The sequence below is a fragment of the Fulmarus glacialis genome, unplaced genomic scaffold, assembly GCF_000690835.1.
Source record: "Fulmarus glacialis isolate BGI_N327 unplaced genomic scaffold, ASM69083v1 scaffold25807, whole genome shotgun sequence".
In the NCBI taxonomy this organism is placed as follows: Eukaryota; Metazoa; Chordata; class Aves; order Procellariiformes; family Procellariidae; genus Fulmarus; species Fulmarus glacialis.
In genome coordinates this window covers 25,311-44,536 of record NW_009223101.1, presented here as the reverse complement: position 1 = coordinate 44,536, position 19,226 = coordinate 25,311, and the positions used below count along the sequence as shown (strand labels likewise).

Sequence of the window (19,226 nt, the reverse complement as noted above, 5' to 3'; positions counted from 1 at the left end):
GGGGGGTGGGAAGAGAGTTTTTAAAGATGAGATTTTATGTAATTAAAGAAAATTCAAATTCCTATGTTCAACTTACCTTTCTGCCGAGAAGAACTTTGATTACATGTCTATTTAACGTAATGGGACATAGTTCATTCTGCAACAAGCACAATCCTAGGATTCTGAAAATACATGTTTGGGTTTTGTTTCGGTATGACAGAAATTACATTGGAGATCTTTCAGCAAACTTACATTAAAAAAGTCAAAATATTCTACGAATCAAGCTGGAGCTAGCTTTCCACCTTATCAATCCCCAAAAGAAAATCATGGACATATGTAATTTCAAAAAAATACTTCCTGCAGTATAAGACTTCGAGATTGTAAAAAAAAGATAAAAATAAAAATTTAACAGGAAAAGAAACCTCAAGTGGACATGTGCAAATTCCCCACTATTTAGCTCCAGGTGAGAAATACAGAGTATGAGAGTAATAAAGAAAGTTTTTGCAGCTTGGATCATTGGTACTCTCCCTGGTATTTTGTGTATTGGTCTTTTACATTTTTTCAGACTAGAAAGTTAATAGTAGCATACCTGCCAATGTTTCTGAAACAATTCAGCCTTGCTTCTGTGTTTTTACCAGGTCTTGGTGTATAAAAACCTCGTTTTCCAGGTTGGTAGAAAAGTGGTGCATTATCATCCCCATCATCTGTATCATCTAATTCCATATCTACTACACTGCGGCTGGAACCGTGTCGCTTTCTATTTTCCTGTTTTGAAAGTCAGAGTAGCAATTAACAAACTTACTTCTAGTAACTGACACACATCAACAAGCTATTTGCTCCTAGACCCAAAGATTCAAGTTCCATTGGTTAAGAATTTCCATGATATTTCCTAACAGTAACATTTTATACTTTCGAGTAATTACTACTTAATCTTTTCAAAAGAAAAAAGAAAGGAAAAAAAAAAAGATAACCCCACAAGATGATTAAACATAACTTTGTCTTGCATGATAAAGGAAGGCTCCAGTTGCTTAAGCTTTTAAAATTAACTGATACAACTGGATCTTAAGTAAATTTAATTTGTGCAAAGTTCATTACCTGCACTTTATCTGAAGAGTCTAGCAATCCAAGATCCAATATACTGTCAGCACCATTCTCCCTTGACAAGGGAAAAAAAAAAAAGGCAGATTTAATTTCACAATAAGGAATTGTCATATTCTGAAACCAGGCAGATCAGATTAAACCAAAGTCAACAAGTCACTTGTCCAAAGAAAAATATCTAGAACAAAGCAAGGAATAAGTTCCATGTATCAAAGTTAGATGTAGCACAGTACCAGTGCTTTGGCTACAAAATCAGTTTTCACTTCTTACCTAAATCCTTGATACTTTACCTGCCATGTGCAATAATGAGTTCCATTGCTTCATCAACTCTTGCTCTAAGGGAATCTTCACTAGCTAGTAACAGAAGCAGCTGAGCAGGGGACAATTCCAACAACATTCCTGTGATTTTACTTGCAAATGCCTGGGGATAAGGAATGATATGTCTTACTATTCTCCTTCAGTTCTCTCATTTTCAAATACGGATTTATGAAAGTTTTAGTATTTTAAATATAGAATGCATTACAAGATACCTCCTAAGCTAAATGACAAATTACAGAAACAAAATCTTAAGAAAATGCCAAAGAATATAAAAACAGCCCTACATTGTTCAAATATTTTCAGTTATGTTAAACAATAACAGACAAGGAAATTAATTTTAAAACTAAAAGATGACAAGAACAATGTATCATTAAGTGTATTAGATAAGTCTTACTGGTTGCATTGCTTGCACTCGAGGGTAGAGCCTTTCTCCAAGGGCTTGTCTGTGTGCTGGAAGAGGGTCAGGGTCATCGCTAGGATTTCCTTCTGATGCCGGTCTAAAAGGCCGTGTGTCAATGGAAAGTTGTCTTCTAAAGTCCCTTAAGAAAATTAGAGGAGTTTGTACTCATTTCAGAGGAAATATGCAAAAATCCTCTGGAACAATATCATTTGCACACAGATTCAAAATAGCACTAGCTTTTATGCTGGAATAGTTGCGTTGCTCATAGCTGCTTGGAGAGAATGATTCAGAAACAGAGAATCAAAATGAACCAGGTATGTTAATGCTACTAGTATTTTGGATACAGCAGTCAGACATGCCACCAACGGCAATGATGTTTCTAAACCACCTCACAATTTTGTTCTAGTACTCAAATTTTTATTATTGTTTTAGCAGGAGAGATTGATGGCATATGGTTGAGACATAATCTATCAATGCTAAAGTAAGCATAATTATTCTTTAAAGAATTAAAGTACATATTGAATTTCAAGAAATTACCCTGTAAATTGCTCCTGAAAGTGAAAAAGACAGACACCTTTAATTTGAGGAAGTAAAAGTATCTTTCCTGAAGATGACCAAGGCAATTATTCTATTTGACAAAGTATCTCCAACAAATTAAAAATATATCACTTACCTATCCCTATCTCTCCGAGAACCAGCTCGTAAGCCACTACTTCTCCGCATTTCTCTCTCTCGCTCCCTTTCCCGATCTCTCTCTCCCCTATTTCGCAATCTCTGCATCAGACCTGAAGGGGGAAAAAACATCATAAGCTTAAACATCTTTGTATTTCTCTCTCCTACCTAAGTTTCAGTGCAAGGACGACACAGTTTTGGAAGACAGCTTGAAAGAGATCAATGAGACAGAACCACTTCACTTGAAGTAGTGATTGGGGCTCAGCCAAACTTAAAGAAGGAACCTGAAGTGTTTGTACCAACTTACAAATGCCAAACTACTTTAAGAGTTTACATACACTTTCAAAAACATTAAAACGTATTTTTGAGAAGCCAGATGGAGCAGTCATATTAAAATGTATAAGCTCTTACTAGCTAAAATCTTGACAATTATTACCTACTGGAGAGAAAGATGCTCAAAAAAGATGAGCACATCTAAAGCAGACTCTTGTTTGGAGAAAAACAAGAGCTTCCTGTTTCTGAAAGCAGAAAAAAAGTCATTTCCTTGCCTCAGAGAAAGAATTTTCACAATTTTCACAGTTCCCGTGCTGAGCTAACAAAAGCCAAGTATTTCAATGTAAGAAAGCATCTAAGGTTTTTCTGAATGTTATCTGTAGATTAACTGCTGTGCATCACTTACTTGTATGGGTACCCTTGTTGGCATTCTGAATACAATCTAGATTTGGCAGTTTCTCATTTGACAGAAAAGCCTGTGCAATAGCAGTATAAAAGCTTCGTGCTACACCGCTGCCTTCTCCTGGCTCATCCTTAAAAGTAACTTTTACTCTGTGTACAGCCATCGGAGTGGTAGCACACCTGCGACCAAAATGATTGTTGAGCTGCCTCATGGTCTGCTGAATCAGAAGATCTCTGTCTCGATCAACCTAGTAAAAACACAAAAAAGTTTTGTTTTCTTTACCAATCATCATACTGAGAGAATTTCAGCTTCACAAGAAGTTTCTGGACACTTCTGCATAGACTCAGAAAACACCAATTAGACTGTGAAAAACTACAGAATAATTGCAACATAGCTCACAAAGTAAGGTTTAAGACACCTGCTTGCAGACTTTGAGATACAACTTCTCTTACCAAGTTACTGCAATGTGTGATAATTCAACTTTTGATGAAAACAAATTCAGAAGATAAACTAACATTTTTTACCTCCAATGTTAAATCTCTGGATTGTTGGTTTCTAAGTTTTTCCATCTCCCTGCGGAATTTTGATTCCTTTACTTCAAAGCCACCTAATTCAGTCAAGATCTTAAAAAAAACAAAACAAAACAAAACAAAAAAAGAAACAACAAAAAAACAAAACCCAAAATCAGAATAATGAGGGAGGTTCACAATTTAGTTGTAAGAGGAATTGTCCTCACAGTGAGAAATACATACCGATCCAGGCTCTGCTCCAACATCTTCCATGAATACTCTACCGAACAACTCTAAAGAAAGGCGCCAACGTCCCAGCAACATGTCATGAGATATAACCATGCCCATGAAGCTACACTGTGGCCTGACAGAAGGATGGAAAAAATAACAGACAAGCAAAATCACGTTAAATTTCAATCACATTTTGTGTACTTCTGCTTTTTCTTATCCTCTGCCTTCAAATAAGTTCTTTATTTCTGATAAACAACAACACAGTACAGTAAGTTTGTGGACAAAAGCATATGAAGCTGCTTAGTTTAAGCTGAAACACAATTCTTGCTTCCAAAGAGAAATTACTTGCAAAGCATGTAACTTCACTGCTACATGGAATTCACTGTTCTTGGTCTCCCCTTCAGTTGAGACTTTAATTTTTTTAAAAAAGCTGTAATTCAAAGTGAGAGCAGTTCAATCCCTAACTGCATAAAGTGTGGTCAGTATCACCAGACACAATTCCAATTTTTAAACTTAGCTACCCAGGACATCATACTAGGTCTGCAGCAGGAAGTCAGGTAGTAAATTTTACTACAGTTTGCACAGACCTCTTTAAAGACCGTTCAACTGTTCATTTTAAAAGCTATCAAACACAAACTACAAATTCAAACTGAAGTAAGCTACCCATTTTAATTTAAAAAGACTTTTCAGAGTCCCAAATATCCTTTTATCAGTTCAGTAATATTTCACAGACTAATTTTTAACTCAAACTACCTGAAAGATGTGAGAGGTGGCCCTTCACTTTCTGTCAATCCTATCTCTGCCAACAAGCTGCTTTTCAGTTGTGCTGCAAGATCATGAGCTGAAGGCCCTGGCTTTGAACTCTCAGATTCTTCTGTAGGCACATTTTGTTCCTCCCCTTCCTTCTTTTGCCGATTTTGCATGCTCATAACATTTTTTAAGTTGGCTGCATAAGACATTTTAGTTGGAAGAACCTAAACAAAGAGAAGTAAAATTTAATTGCACTTTCAAAGCAGTCTAGAAGGCTTTTTCATGAGATATATAAATCTATATATATACACACACATATAAAAAAAAAAATATATAAAATTTTTAAACCACACAAAAATGAGCACTGTAATTGACCTGTTAAAACACAGTATTTCAACAAACTTTGTATTTCAACAAATACAAAAAAACATTTTCCCACTTTATGTTTGCATTTCATATGCCTGCCATTTAATGCTTAAGTCTGCAGGCAAGTCAAATCTACTGGGCTATAAGGAGATATAATTCTTTTTATCACAAATAATTATATAAATTGGCATTCAAAAACTAACTCGGGACTGTACTGCAGCCTTTAAAAATATTGCCTGAAATCTGCTATAAATCAATAATCATAAAAGTTCCTACATTTAAAAAAAATTAAGCATACTTTTCATAAAAAGCCCAAGTTTTCACACTTACCGGGCTTTTAAATTATCTACCTGAAAGCTACTTAAAATTCTCTCTGAAAATATTAAAATGTCTTTATAAGGAATGAAGGTGCTAGCTTAAATTACCCTATTGTTTAAAATAATAAAACCTTTAAACCTACCTCAAGGCAGTTTCTATCCACTGTAACTTCCATTAAGCATTTCCCGCTGTTGGCAGAAGATGAATACAGACCCTGACTTGGTCGGCCAAACAGATCTTCTTTGCGAGCATTTGGCTGAAAATTAACAAAAGCATTCTAGGTAAATAATATACTTCAGTTAGAAATGAAAAAGCAAACTGCAGTTTTCTTCCAGAATACCATCTCTGATGTCACCTGTAATAGATGGGGCTGGTCTGCCAGAGGGATGGCCTCTGCCAGAGGAACCTCAAAAGGATTGGGCGGAATGCAGCCGAGGAACGTCATAGAGTCTGATCGTCTGAAAAATGGATGGTTTTGGCCAGTCTCTGCTGGGAGGGAGTCATCATCTTTGTCATTGAGTGTAGCACCTAAATATCAGAGAAGATTTTGATTCAATTTTCACAGTTATAGAAGCAAAGGATTAAAATACCAAAAATTAATACACTTCCCTCTTAGCTATCTGACTGGAGGAGCATCTCTGCAAATTTAATACTTCTACAGGATGCTTCCACAAATCCCGTATTTTTATTAAGTTGCTTAGTCACCACTTTTATTCTTTTTACATTAACTAATTTTACTGAACATGCACTCCTACAGTATATGTATTTAGTATAGAGTATACATTCTACCATTTTCAGCAGCAGTTTCATCAGATCAAAAAAATCAGTTTAACTCTGATTCAAATTTTAAATTCTGTCATTGTGTAGAATGATAAGTAAGGGCACAATTTCTGCAGCTGAGAGAGAAAGGAGACAAAAAGAGGGCCCCGAAATGAGAACACGCAATGGCAGAAGAAATTTGGTAAAGTAACAATGGTAAGAAAATCTTACTAAAACACAACCTTAATGTAACATATAGAAGTAGCAAAATTTATTCAAAAAGTCTCAGCTAGCTAAAGTGGAAAAAACACTAGGAAAGTGTCGCATATTGGCATACTATAGAAGTGTTTCTGTATACTAACTTTGATTGGTGTCATCATCATTTTCATGTTCTGAATCTTCATTGTCAAGACCCAGTTCCAAAAGTTCCCGAGTTCTTAAAAAAAAAAAAAAAAAAAAAAGAAAAAAAAGAAAAAAAAGAAAAAAGAAGAGTCAATCCCCTTGAAGAAAACATTAGGCAAAACATTTACATATGTAGCAATCAATAAAAACAAGAGTATTATCAGTAAGTGTACTTGAGAGCTATACATAACAAGAACGAACTCACTCTAAAATCAAAGCACTGTAGAGTACTACTCATTACATACTCACTCACTACAGTACTGCAAGTAACCCTTATAGCCATTTGGCCACCTACCAATTTTGATGTAAGAAGTTACAGCTTCAGACAGTGATGGGTATGCTTGTTTTTAAAGACTATGTCAATATAAGAAAACCTAGGAGCCCTGCATTGGTGGAAGAAATATGTAAGTGAATACTATTCTAAATTTTATTGGTGTAGAATACGCTTAGTCCTATAAAAAGAATGTCACTGATCACACTTCAGAAGGCAAGTCTGCAAGCTGCATATTGAAGAAATGGATTTCACTGTACTATAAAAAGGATCAAGAACTTTGATTAGTATTCATTTCTGGCAGTTTGTGCATTGTGAAATATGTTCTGAAACTAGATGAAGACCAATAAAATTTCGTTTCATACAGTGAATGTCATCTAACATAAAGCAACTGACTGTTTGAATTTGAACCAGTCACCTTTAATTGAAAAGATCTAGGTCTTCATAGTTTTATAAGCATTTCATGGGAATTTCGCAATTCTCTGATGAATTGTTATTTGACAGATTTCAATATGTGAACTTTTGGGGACAAAGCAGATTCCAGAAGTATGTTATTGCCCGGAAAAGGCTAAAAGCCACAGCTCTAACTACTCAAGTCAGCCAGCACAAAAACTCCATCAGTTGCTGTATTAAATCATCCCTACTTGTGAGGAAACTACTGTTGAAACAACATCCTCTGGAATACATTTTGAGGTCATAACATGCCTTGCATTACCAAGATATACTGAACATAACATTGGAACTAAAGAGGCAGTTCAACAGATATCTAAAATATTGATACCTCATATTTTACAGTTACGAAATTTGTAGAGAAAAGGAAAAGTTAAGTTCGACCTAATTGAAAATTAGGGGCAGGAAGGGGCAAAGATTTGCATTTGTTTGACTGTTGACTGGGACTGTTCAGGTACATTACCTCCAAACTTAGTAAGAAATGGGAACAGATGGTGTAGACTACCAACATGTGGACATTTCTATGATCATTAATTGCCATTTCAAATCAAAGAACATTTCTAAAAAAAAAAAAATCTTACAGTGTTTTAAAAAGTAATAAATGCACCTTGTAAAATGCTATAGTTGAAGTAGCAGGGATTTTCAACTTAAGGACATTTTCAGCTATTGATTTCCCTATCCTGCTTTAAATCATCAGGTAAGTCTCAAATATCCATAACCAAATAGAAAACAGAACTACTAAGCCCATCATACCAGACTTTGACATTTTCTCCCATGTCATTCTTAACATGTTTGACAGAATTCCAAGTAAGTTGTTATCATGTTAAATGTGAGGAGCAGATTGCATTTTTCAGCTAAGAAATTGTCCTGAGTACATCTTTTAGAGGCACTGTCATAGAATTAAAAATCAAACTCAAGTTCCAGTGGTAAGAAAACCTTTTACAGCAATCAACATAAAAAAACTTGAATAGGATACTGCAACAGGCTTATCAATCAAACATATGTACATCATGTGCCATCATATATATTCTTTTTATAATATGCATGTTACTATACACACACACACAGATATATAGATATATGTATATATTTATATGAGTTGCTGACTAACAATGCCAATGACTGAAACAAAAGAGCATATGCCACTTTTGCAAAAGTTTTTGTTTCTATGAGTCAGCCTCGATACCTTTTCCGTTCCAGCTGAGGAGTATCCAATGTTGTCTGTTGATTCATTGCTTTAATCCAATAAATAAGGGCTTGAAAAACATATGCTACGTGCTTTAGTGAACAGACATCTAGAACAGGAAGAACATCCGAGTGCTCGTCATTGTGAGAACGCATCAAAGACAGTGCGTAGTTCAGGAAATCACCACGTGCTGACATCATTCCCTGACGGGCACTGAGTAAAGTAGCGCGTCTAGTGAGAGAAAAAGATTGAATACAGAGAGGTTAGGCATCACAGTAGAATTCATCCTTTATGTATTAGTCTCTGTATTTGAAATATGGATGTAAAAACTCCAAAAAACCCTCACAAAAACAGTGTAATAAGAAGAGTAACAATCATAGGTTTATGCTTTACTATAAGCAGCTCTGGTGCAGTATATTATAAACAGTTAATACTCGAGATGAATCTAGTATGTCAGAATAAACCAAATATTAGCAACAACACAGGAAGCCAACTCAAATCAAAACAGTAACTACACTGCTGCATTACAAAATTAGATTCCTAAAATGTTAGTGTACAAGATTTGACTGTAAAACTGGTAACTTGTATCGCGTGCAGTAATCAAACTATCTTCATACCTTCTTCCCTCGAGTGTTCTTAAGCTAGCTTCCTCACGGGCTGTCATCCTTTCCCTTCTGGCTGAGTTCTGAGAAGCATGGAGAGGGTGATTTGGATGCCCAGGATCACCAGCAGATGCTAACGCAGAACCATAACGCAGCTGCGCTTCAGTAGAGTCCATGATACTAACCATCCAATTCCAAGTAGGAATAAGCTTTTCTTCTACGTAATTCTATAGAAAATGAGATTTAATGAGTTTTGCAAACAACAGAACTAGATGATGAGAATGAAATCTCAACATAAGCCTCCACCATGGCTTTTACAGTTACACCTGATTCCCTACAAACAAAGAGGCTGTAAAACCACATTCAAGAATGACCAATGAACAGTTTCCAAAAGCTTTATTGAGACTGCTGATTTACTGTAGTGGTATGCAGCTCTCATCACTTAGTATCTTGGTGTCTGTAAAGCATTCTCACCATCCCTCTCTCCCTTTTGGGCATCTCTTCTACTCCTCACCTTATGACCACCTAGCATCTCCCAGGTGCGCATATCTTGAGGATTTTGGTCCAATTCCTGACTTTCTAGTAGCTTTAACAGCCCTCATCCTGCTATGGCATTCACCAGCCAGATCTTTCACCATTCTTCACACCTTGCAACTTACTCAGTGAGGACGACAAAGTTAAGACCCGCACAGGGAACAAGCCTCTCCTTTTGTCACCTGTTCCCAATACTGGCTCCGAAGACTGCTTTTCTTGCCATTTGTAAAGTCCATTGACCTGTTCTTTTGTTTTATCAGTCTGCTTTCTTCATTCCTCTACATTCTGGTCTTCAAAAACATCCCTCACACTTCAAATGTTCTTATATCCACTAAACTAACAAAATGCTGTCTCAACCCCCGTTTCTGTATCCAAATGAAACCTCCGCTATCAAGCTTTCACATGCTAATACAAATCTCTTGCTGCCTCAGATGGACAGATCTCCTGTGCACTCATCTGGCAAAAAGGTAACTTTTGCAAAACATCTCTAGTCAGCAGAGACAGTATTTTCCCACTAAGAATCTCCTGAACTGAAAGTGATTTTAGCCTCCTCCATAATAAAACTATGTTCTCTTATTTCTTTCCCTGCATATTTCCCCCAGTGTTTGATCCCAGAATATCTTTCTTCCATCGTACTGTGAAAGTAGAGCCATACAAATACTTTGTGGCTCAATTACAAGTAAATATATTGTCATCCGGTTTTCACATCCCAGCACACAGTATTACTAACAGAAAACAGCATCACTTGATTTCTTGGATTCCCCAAAGCAGCGGTATTATTCTGACAGTTGATTTTTGTACTAAATTCAGTACAGACAATTTCACTCTATACACTATGCCCACATGCAAGTTGATATATACTTTCTGAACACACTGAAGTTCCTCCTGTGTGGCTAGTCTCTGAAACTTCTTTCTATGCATGCCAGATACCAGTCTTCCCTTTCATCATGTATTTTCTCTAAAGATGCGTTTTACATATACTTTCAAAAATTGACAGTCAAGAGCACTGTACCAAAAACTACGCACATAACAGGGAAAGGATGATCATGTCCCTGAAAGAAGGGACAGCGAACAGTATATTTACCTGTACCAATCTTTTATCTCATTTAATTATTTGGCCCTTACTAACTTACTTCTTTTATAGGCTCAACAGTTCATGTCAAAAAGAATAGGGCAAAAGATGTCTAGTAGAGATCACTAGTATCTCCAAAGCAGTCAATCCTGACTTAGCCATTAATTAGATACCAGTCAGACTTAGTTGGGGGGGGAGGGGGGAAATCAACTGAAATTCCTTTTTTGAAAGAATATACTTATATGAAATATGAACAATTTAATGGAATTAGAAACTACAGCTACTTCAGCCTACACTATCTCTCATATGATGAGAGGCTGAGAGAGCTAGGACAGTTTAGACTCAAGAAACAAACTCAGGAAGATCTTATCAGTGTGTATAAATACCTGATAAAAAGACAAAGTATACAGAGCCAGACTCTTCTCATTGATATCCAATGAATGGACAAGAGGTAATAGGCACAAATTGACATATTTGGAAAAGTCCATTTAAACTCAAGAAAAAACGTTTTTACTATGAAAGTTTTCAAACACTTAACAGGTTGCCCAGAGCAGCTGTGGAGTCTCCATCCTTGGAGATATTAAAAACCTGACTGGACACAGTCCTGAGCAGCCTTGTCCTGTTGACCCTGCAGGGAATCTGGGCTAGACAATCTTCAGAGGTCACTTTCAACCTCAACAATTCTATGATTTTACCTAAAAAACTAACTGTATTGAAATTATGTCTCTCTACAGAGATTTGGATGTTCTTACCTGCAAGTTAACTGCATCTTGATAAGTCAGCTTCACCGCAGCTGGGATCTGGGAGTATACTAAATGATTGTACTTGGGAATCAGACCCATCAGATCAGATATCTGCCGTATCACAATACTGTATGCTCTTGCTAAACTGCTTGCAGATGTTAAATAGCTGCTTGCATTGCTGGCTTCAAGTGCTGCAGCTGCTGCTGCAGCACTCGTACTGATGGTACCGCTCCGACGTAGGTTTGATGGATCAATGTAAATCAAGCCCGCTGAACTTGCTAAACATAAAGGCAGGTATGACATTAATTAATTTGCTACATATTTTCTGTATTGACTGATATCATGAACATTTCTAGAAATAAACTTGTAAATATTACTGACATCACAACTCCAACTGGCAAAAATTACTAGCTACAGTAAGCATACTCATATATTCTTAAGAACTACAACAGATCCTTCCTTTTTTTAAATTCAAAACCACAACTGGAACAGTCGAGATAGGTAAGATTTCATCCTTAAGAGAACAAACAAAAACAGAGGAAGGAACAAAGCCAGAGTTAACTGACATTCATGCATGCATTTTACTCAGACTTGCCTGCTGGGGCTGACGTACTAGAAGGAGCAGTGCTAGTAGTCCTCTGGTTTTGGGTATTACGTACAGCCCATTGCATGGAACGGGGAGCTTGGGCAGCACCATTGGCATGTGAGCTATTTGTGGTTCGCTCCAGAGGCTCATCAAGCATGAAGGTCTCCTGCTCTATGTCATCACTCTGACTGCTGCTACTATCAGAGTCACTGGAATCATTTGATTGAGAGTCATCTTCAGAAAAAAATGCTGGAACACTGCTAGCTCCTGTTGAGGAAAATAAGCAATAAACAGTAACTGACAACTGCACATATGTGCACGTAGACATGTATCATGTCAGCATTGTAAACTTTTTCTATGAGAAGAAACTACACATACTAAAAAGGTTCAAGTACTGCTACTGAAAATATTTAATAAATTATTCTTATAACATACTGCTAATTTTCCATAGGTTTCATGAAAAAGCAGTAAGATTACTTACATTTCAAAAGATAAATTAAGAAATAATTTGATTTAAAAATTGTTCACTGATTCTGCCCCCAGGCAATAAATTCTAAAAATTATACTTCCAAACTGGACAGTAGAGCAGTTGCTTTCAAAAAGCCTTAAAATGACTGGTCAGGTTTTGTGTTTTGTTTTAAATCATATCTAACTTCTACAATAAAAACGAGTGAAAACATTTCATTTCACTTCACAAGAGTGCAAGGTAATCTCTGGCTAACACATGCAGAAGCTCCATAAGAGCAAAAAAAGATAGGCCACATCTTAGTGCATCTCCTTGTTTAAAAAGTCTTGCATAGTACCTTACAACTACAGGCAAAGAAAAAGCAAAGGAAAAACTGGAAATGTGGGGAAGGCGAAGGTGGGAGGGAAGAAGCTGGGTGAAGAGAAAAAAATAAAGAAAGGGAAAATAAGATTACAAGGGAAAGGTATTTGTTAAAATATCATAACCAGGTAATTCTCACTCTGTCCAATCTAGTTGTGAAGTAAGTAATTTCTCCAGTATACCTCTGGAGTGCTGGATGCAGTGCAGATCCAAAGGAAAAGAATAATATTTCTTAGGTGAAGCCAATTCTGCCCTTGTTAAAGACATGTTCAATCACTAACACATTTCTTTTTCCTGTACAACTTAATCCTAACATCTAAATTTAAACTGCTAGATTAAACACAAGATGATGGGGCGTACCTGCTTCTGACCCAGCAGTAGCTGCAGTGACAACGCTTCTGCGCCCACTAGCATTGTCCTGATTACTGTGGTTACTCTCACTGTCACTTTCTGTTTCAGCAGCAGCTAGCAAATCCAACTCCATATCACTGCCTATAAAAACAATGTACAAAACACCTCATATTTAGAAAGAGAAAAAAATAGAATGACTGTGGTAACTCATATAAGACACATTAAACAAAACCCAGAGCCTCTTACTATAGCAGAAGTTAATGGATATGCAGGGAGAGGTCATAAAAGCAGTGCAAACATGCAGCAATGCTTGGAGCGTATTTTCTTATTTTCCAGCAATTAGCAACCCCTGGCCCTCTCACTCTGTACTGCACATATACATTCAACACACACACTGAAAATTAAGACTTTAAGGATTCAGAATTAGTCACTCGAGCCAAAAGACTCCACAACTCTTCATGCACATATATAGGACAATTAACCATATGCTGTTTCAAATTAATATCTAAGGAGTACCTGAAAACTTTAAAAAAAATCTAATTAAAAAATACAGGTTCTAAGTTTGAGAATTAAATGTTCTGAATAGTCAGGAAGTGAATAAACACATTTCCTGTACTGTAAATGGGTTGACTGGAAACACAAGGCACAGTCAGAAAGAGAAGATGGTAAATTTTCTTTTAATCACAGCTTTGGGCCATCTAATCCCAAACTAACTAATGAAAGACAAGTCATATTAATGGCAAGAATTTTCATACAAAATGGATTAATTTTGTCTATAAAATACTGAACTGTAATTTAATATTTTGTGATTGTTTTGTAAACTAGCTCACCATGATTCAGATCCCTTTTGAGAACACATCTACCATTACCGCTATTCTATCATTAGCCATACAAGCGTTAGGCTATTTTTTTAGTCCTTCAAGTAGTTTATGTCAGTAACATTTTACAGTAGCAAATACAAAAGGCAAAATAGATATTGTTAACCAAGCATATAATAACATTTGAGGGTTGGGGTTTTTTTAATCCTTTGATACCTTAATGTTTTTCTCCTCGTGCAGAAAGAGAAGAATAAAAATTTTCATGTACTTGCCTACTACAAGTCATCTATAATTTTACTCATCTCCTTTTGTAAGATGCGTAGTATGAAACCCTTGGATTCTCTTTACTCATGCATGTCTCCCAAATCATTATCATTGGTGACTCCAAAGATGCCTTTTGGTTTTGATGCACAGTTTGCTCATCCAAGCAGTAATGTGCATGATGTACATTATACGTACCATCTTCATCATGCTCATCATGCTGTCCTTCTGCTTCAGCATTTTCCTCTCCATGTTCTTCCTGTTCATCATGATGGTCTTCTTCACCAGCTACCCCCTCAACCACCTCAACCTGGAAAGAGCATTGAAATTTTATGCTAGAATATCTTCCATATCAGAGATAATCCACGTATTTTCAAAAACTCAGTGCAAAATTTGATTTAAAAAATAAGGCACAAAAAACCACATCTAAGAAAGATGACCTCACAAGTGTCATTGACGTGAACAGAAAATGAACTTACAGTCACAGTAGTTGTATGTGGTTGTACAGTCCACAGTGTTGTGGAAAAAAAAAAAAATCAGGCCCACAAATAAAACACAGCCTTGGACATTAGATTTTAATGCTGAAAGGGTAAAACTGACTGTAAAACCTAGAATTAGTTTCTAACTATTGAAGAGCTACCATTCTGTTAAAAGACCCCCTAGTTCTCCAATAGTACCTACGTAATAGCAACCATGTGCTGAAAGACTTAAAAACTTTTTTAACAGGGACTTATAATATAGCATAAGTTTATACATGTAAAGGAAATGACAGATATATTTATTAGTATTCTTTATTAGTATTCTAAATCATACTGTAATTCTGTCAAATGTAAGGCACTTAGTATACTCTGAAATGACTAAATGTTTCTGAATACAAAACAACAATTACAAAGCTCTGTTAAAACAAAATGCTTATGGCATGGTAGGACTTCATGAAGTACTACTCAGTACCTTCTGCAAATCAGAGGTCTTGATGCACGGATTTCTGGTTCAGACTTTAAAGCATGTGCTAATGCATTAGGTGCCATACTGAGAAGAAAAAAAAAAGATACAAAAAAAGAAAACTGACCTCTTCCACATCTGCTGAAACGATATCATCTTGTTCTTCATCCCTGCCACGAACTGGTTGTGACTGGCTGATTCGTCTTTGCTGAGGATTCCTTATGATGTAGGATGACTGAGATTGACTAGAACTTTAAAAAAACAAACAAAACAAACCCCAAAAAGTAGATTTGGACCTCTGGATGTCATTATGAACCTAAATTACTGTAGAAATCTGTCAGTGGGAAAGTACTTCCAAAATGCTTGGCCCGAATAAGCAGCCTCACCATACTTCTGTTAATGAAAAGCCAGCAAAAACCCAAAACAAAACCACCTTTAACAAGTCTTTGAAAAGAACGAATAGTGAGCTTTTGCGAATTTTACCTGCTAGACTGGTCAGATGATGGTCTGGGTGGCAGAGGCTCCACAGAAAACAGTTCTTCACTTCCCTGCATGGCATCTATACTAGTGCTAGCAAGAGTAAAGGGTGCTGTAGGACGTGCAATTCCCATCCTGACTGGAATAATTAGAGATTCTGCTACATTGCACAACTCTTCAACAGCATACGGCAATAATGCTTGGAATACACGTTTACATTTTCCAATTGGCTGTGGAATAAAATTGCTAGGGAAAAAAAAATATGGAATAAAGGTCAAACGTCTTTTTTTCCAAAAAACTTTATGGTGATATCAAATTTTTTTTCAAATAGTCAAGACAATTATCTTTAACTGATACATACATTCGTGTGTGTATAGTAACAATATGCACAGCTATTCAAGTCAGTTAAAAACACCATTCAATAATTTGAGACTAAGGCTGGATATCTAAATCTATTACTGATAAACAACCATAGACTGTAATTTTAGTACGTTAAAAAACTCTACTTCCAAAAATCCTAACATTTTAAACAAAAAGGTTCAGTATGAACATATAAGTTTAACAAGTGTTGTATTAAAAAGGTACATGACATACCAGCAGCTATTGTGCAATCCTGAGGTTTGCACCTTTCCACACAATGCTGCCTACAGACCGCAAATTAATTCAGATGTCTCTGCCTATTGTTGATTTGTATCAACTCGTTTAATAAGAGAATAAATATTTAAATTAAAAAACCCCCAAACCACCACAATGAACACATACACACCCCCCACCACTTACTTTTTCTTTTTGGAGGAAGCCATTTCCACACTAAGAATGACAAACACTCTTGCTACAGAACGCAGGAATCTCATTGTAACAGCAATAGCTTCTTCTCTGCGTCCTGGTGTATACTTGTTTTGTAATTCCTTTACCAGAGTACCCAGCAAAGTATCTAAGAGCTGTAGAAACAAGTCATTACAACCCAATAATGGTGTGTAATTTAGAAGCATGAAACAAAACAAATTAAGATTCAAAGGGAGACCACAGTCATAACAGTATAAATTCACAAAACCACAACTAACTTGAAGTTATTTTCAAATTAGTCTCCAAGCGTATCACCTGAGATACAGTGTAAGATCACATTATTCAGAAAATCTATGTATAACATGGCTAAGAGCGCTTACCAAAATGTCTGCTGTACACTTGACAATAAGGCAGTGCGTAAAACAGTCCAAGCGAATAGTTCCACTCTGCTGATTCAGGTAAACTTGTTCTTCAGGCAGAAGATGACCTATCCTACTGCTTGCACTAAGACTTGGAAAAAACAAAAAGAAAGGAAATAAATTTTATATAAGTCAGCAGGTCTCAAATATCAGATGAAACTTTACATTGACAACTATGTGTAAATACACACGGGTCTTTATTTTCCTGGGAGCCAAACATGATCATGGACTTCAGTGCATTCCAATCCTGCAAAACACGTTCCAAAGCAAGCTGGGCAAAACGAGGAGGTTCTAAATCATGATCAGGCATATCAGAATCTAAAGAGACAAAAAAGCAATATAAGACAGGGGTACTGAAATATGGAATTTGCCATTTATTTCACTAAAACAGCTCTTACCTTCAGGATTTGCAGTTTTACGATTACGATCTTCCCTAATTCTAGGTGGTCTGTACTGGCAGTGTTCTACAGTTTGCCTGGCAACTGTCTGTACTAAAAACAGCAGCAGATGTTCTCCCCTGTAATGAAAAATTGATTAGTGGAGATGTGATATACTGCATATTTAAAAATAATAAAAATTATTCTGCCCTAGTCATTGCACATATGAACTTGCCTGCTATTTGGCATGGTAACAAGATTTGTGGTGGTAAGCAGGCGGTAAAGGAGATCAAGGCGAGCAGACTTTTGTCCAGCAATTAGTGTTTTACACTTGCACTTTTCCCAGCAATCACAGTAGGCTGTTGGAGATGTTCGTTTGAGTCTACAAGAAATAGAAAAGGTAAGCTGCAACATTGTTTAGTAATATACCAAATATTTTCTACACAGGCTGAGGGTGTTACTGTACACATTAAGACTCCTGCTAGAGTTTTTTTGATTATTATAGTAGCAAGATGCCAAAACCTAGCTTGAAAGAGAAATGCGGAGTTTATATGTGGCAACACTTGACACTTGCTAGTCTTGTGTCCTACACTCATTTTAAGAGGGCAGTTTCACTACAGAGCTTTTCATAGTGCCTTAGTAAAACTCATCCAAGACCATTTATTCTTCCCCAAAATAGCCTCCAGCCAAGAAAGTTAAGTTGGAAATCCTCATGACATGCAGTAAAATCTCAGTAATTGTTACAATGCTGAGAATATCTTTATAATTGTATCTATTAGCTTATTATAGCTAGGATATTAATGCTGTAACATTTACACCCTGTAATAGTGGCACAAAACATCTGCAGCTTCAAAGCTTTGGCCAGGTTGATCAGAGACATCTTGACTGTTCATTTGACTGCTTGCTCACTTTTCCCTTTATTACAGTTGATCTTATAGAGATTAATATGTTACACTTCTTTCTGGAAGTTTACAAGAATGATCTGTCATCAGGATTCACTGGCTTCAGAAAACTCCTGGAGGCACCCAAAATGAAAACATGGTATTATTTAGATATATTATTCTTAGAATATTAAGCACTTTGAGGGTGTTAGAATTACTCATTTACTCTAAATTCTACAAAGTTTAAAGTACAAGACTGCTTCAGGCTATTCTTTCAATTCTGACCCATAAAATAAATCTTACAGAGCAGAAGGAAAAAAAGATATTTTAAATATTTTATTAATCTTCTGTTCTCTAACATCTGAACACTTCAACCAAGGAAAAAAACTATTAACTGTCAGTAGACAAATGAAACCACAAAATTCTGATTTAATTATATGAAACAGAACACAATACTTACTTGCAGTCATGTCCTTTGTGACAGACCCTTGCACATTCTGTGCAACAACAAAGAGATTCCAATAGGCCACATGTTCGGCATTCAAATATATCCTAAAAAAAATTTACCAAAAATATTATGCATAGTTTTCTCCCTACAGCGCTTGCAATCTCACAGCATTTCAGGTTACAATAAAGTTGCACTTGTTCAAACTGATGCCTTCACTTAGAAGTAAGTCAATTCTAGAAAGTGAAACTTTGTTGTTAGTTAGAATATTCAGTGTTTTCAAAGAGCTGTTTCCATCAAAATCTTCGCCACAGCTAGCCAGAGAGGAAAAGCCACACCCATGAACAGCCATATTCTCACCAACACTTTGAAAGTACAAAGCAATTAGGGGAGGCAATAACTATACCAGACTTAAAAGTTAGAGTAATTAAAACAATGCAACTTTAATAATTTAAAAATCAGATTAGTAGACTACCACAATACATGGTTGAAACACATTCCTATTTACTTAAAAAGAAAAAAAGAGCCTTACTTGGTTAATATGTTCTGCACCGGTCCACGTAAAACTGCATGTATCATTACAACACAAAACATACAAAGGAGAGTCATCTGGATTTGTACCAGACGGACAAACCATTCCCATAAACACATCATCTTCTTTTTCACTGGAAGTTGCTTCAGCTAAAAGAACAATAGAATACCAGTGTTAAAAACAACCCCA

At 36.2% G+C, this 19,226-nt stretch overlaps 1 protein-coding gene across 1 annotated transcript in view; it reads right to left on the bottom strand.

Moving 5' to 3' along the window:
- UBR5 (ubiquitin protein ligase E3 component n-recognin 5) overlaps nt 1–19,226 on the bottom strand; it is a gene marked incomplete at its 5' end in the record, with an annotated part of 50,996 nt that overhangs the window by 6,517 nt on the left and 25,253 nt on the right. Inside the window, 28 exons of the mRNA XM_009581691.1 lie at nt 77–161; nt 569–744; nt 1,075–1,135; nt 1,368–1,498; nt 1,790–1,934; nt 2,469–2,580; nt 3,147–3,390; nt 3,668–3,766; nt 3,896–4,016; nt 4,637–4,857; nt 5,460–5,573; nt 5,673–5,845; nt 6,439–6,512; nt 8,386–8,616; nt 9,003–9,214; nt 11,346–11,614; nt 11,932–12,189; nt 13,109–13,240; nt 14,377–14,488; nt 15,248–15,371; nt 15,604–15,843; nt 16,378–16,538; nt 16,764–16,893; nt 16,994–17,120; nt 17,201–17,319; nt 17,415–17,561; nt 18,521–18,612; nt 19,038–19,186. Of these exons, the coding sequence (XP_009579986.1) occupies nt 77–161; nt 569–744; nt 1,075–1,135; nt 1,368–1,498; nt 1,790–1,934; nt 2,469–2,580; nt 3,147–3,390; nt 3,668–3,766; nt 3,896–4,016; nt 4,637–4,857; nt 5,460–5,573; nt 5,673–5,845; nt 6,439–6,512; nt 8,386–8,616; nt 9,003–9,214; nt 11,346–11,614; nt 11,932–12,189; nt 13,109–13,240; nt 14,377–14,488; nt 15,248–15,371; nt 15,604–15,843; nt 16,378–16,538; nt 16,764–16,893; nt 16,994–17,120; nt 17,201–17,319; nt 17,415–17,561; nt 18,521–18,612; nt 19,038–19,186 (4,259 nt within the window). The remainder of the gene's footprint in view (nt 1–76; nt 162–568; nt 745–1,074; nt 1,136–1,367; nt 1,499–1,789; nt 1,935–2,468; nt 2,581–3,146; nt 3,391–3,667; nt 3,767–3,895; nt 4,017–4,636; nt 4,858–5,459; nt 5,574–5,672; nt 5,846–6,438; nt 6,513–8,385; nt 8,617–9,002; nt 9,215–11,345; nt 11,615–11,931; nt 12,190–13,108; nt 13,241–14,376; nt 14,489–15,247; nt 15,372–15,603; nt 15,844–16,377; nt 16,539–16,763; nt 16,894–16,993; nt 17,121–17,200; nt 17,320–17,414; nt 17,562–18,520; nt 18,613–19,037; nt 19,187–19,226) is intronic.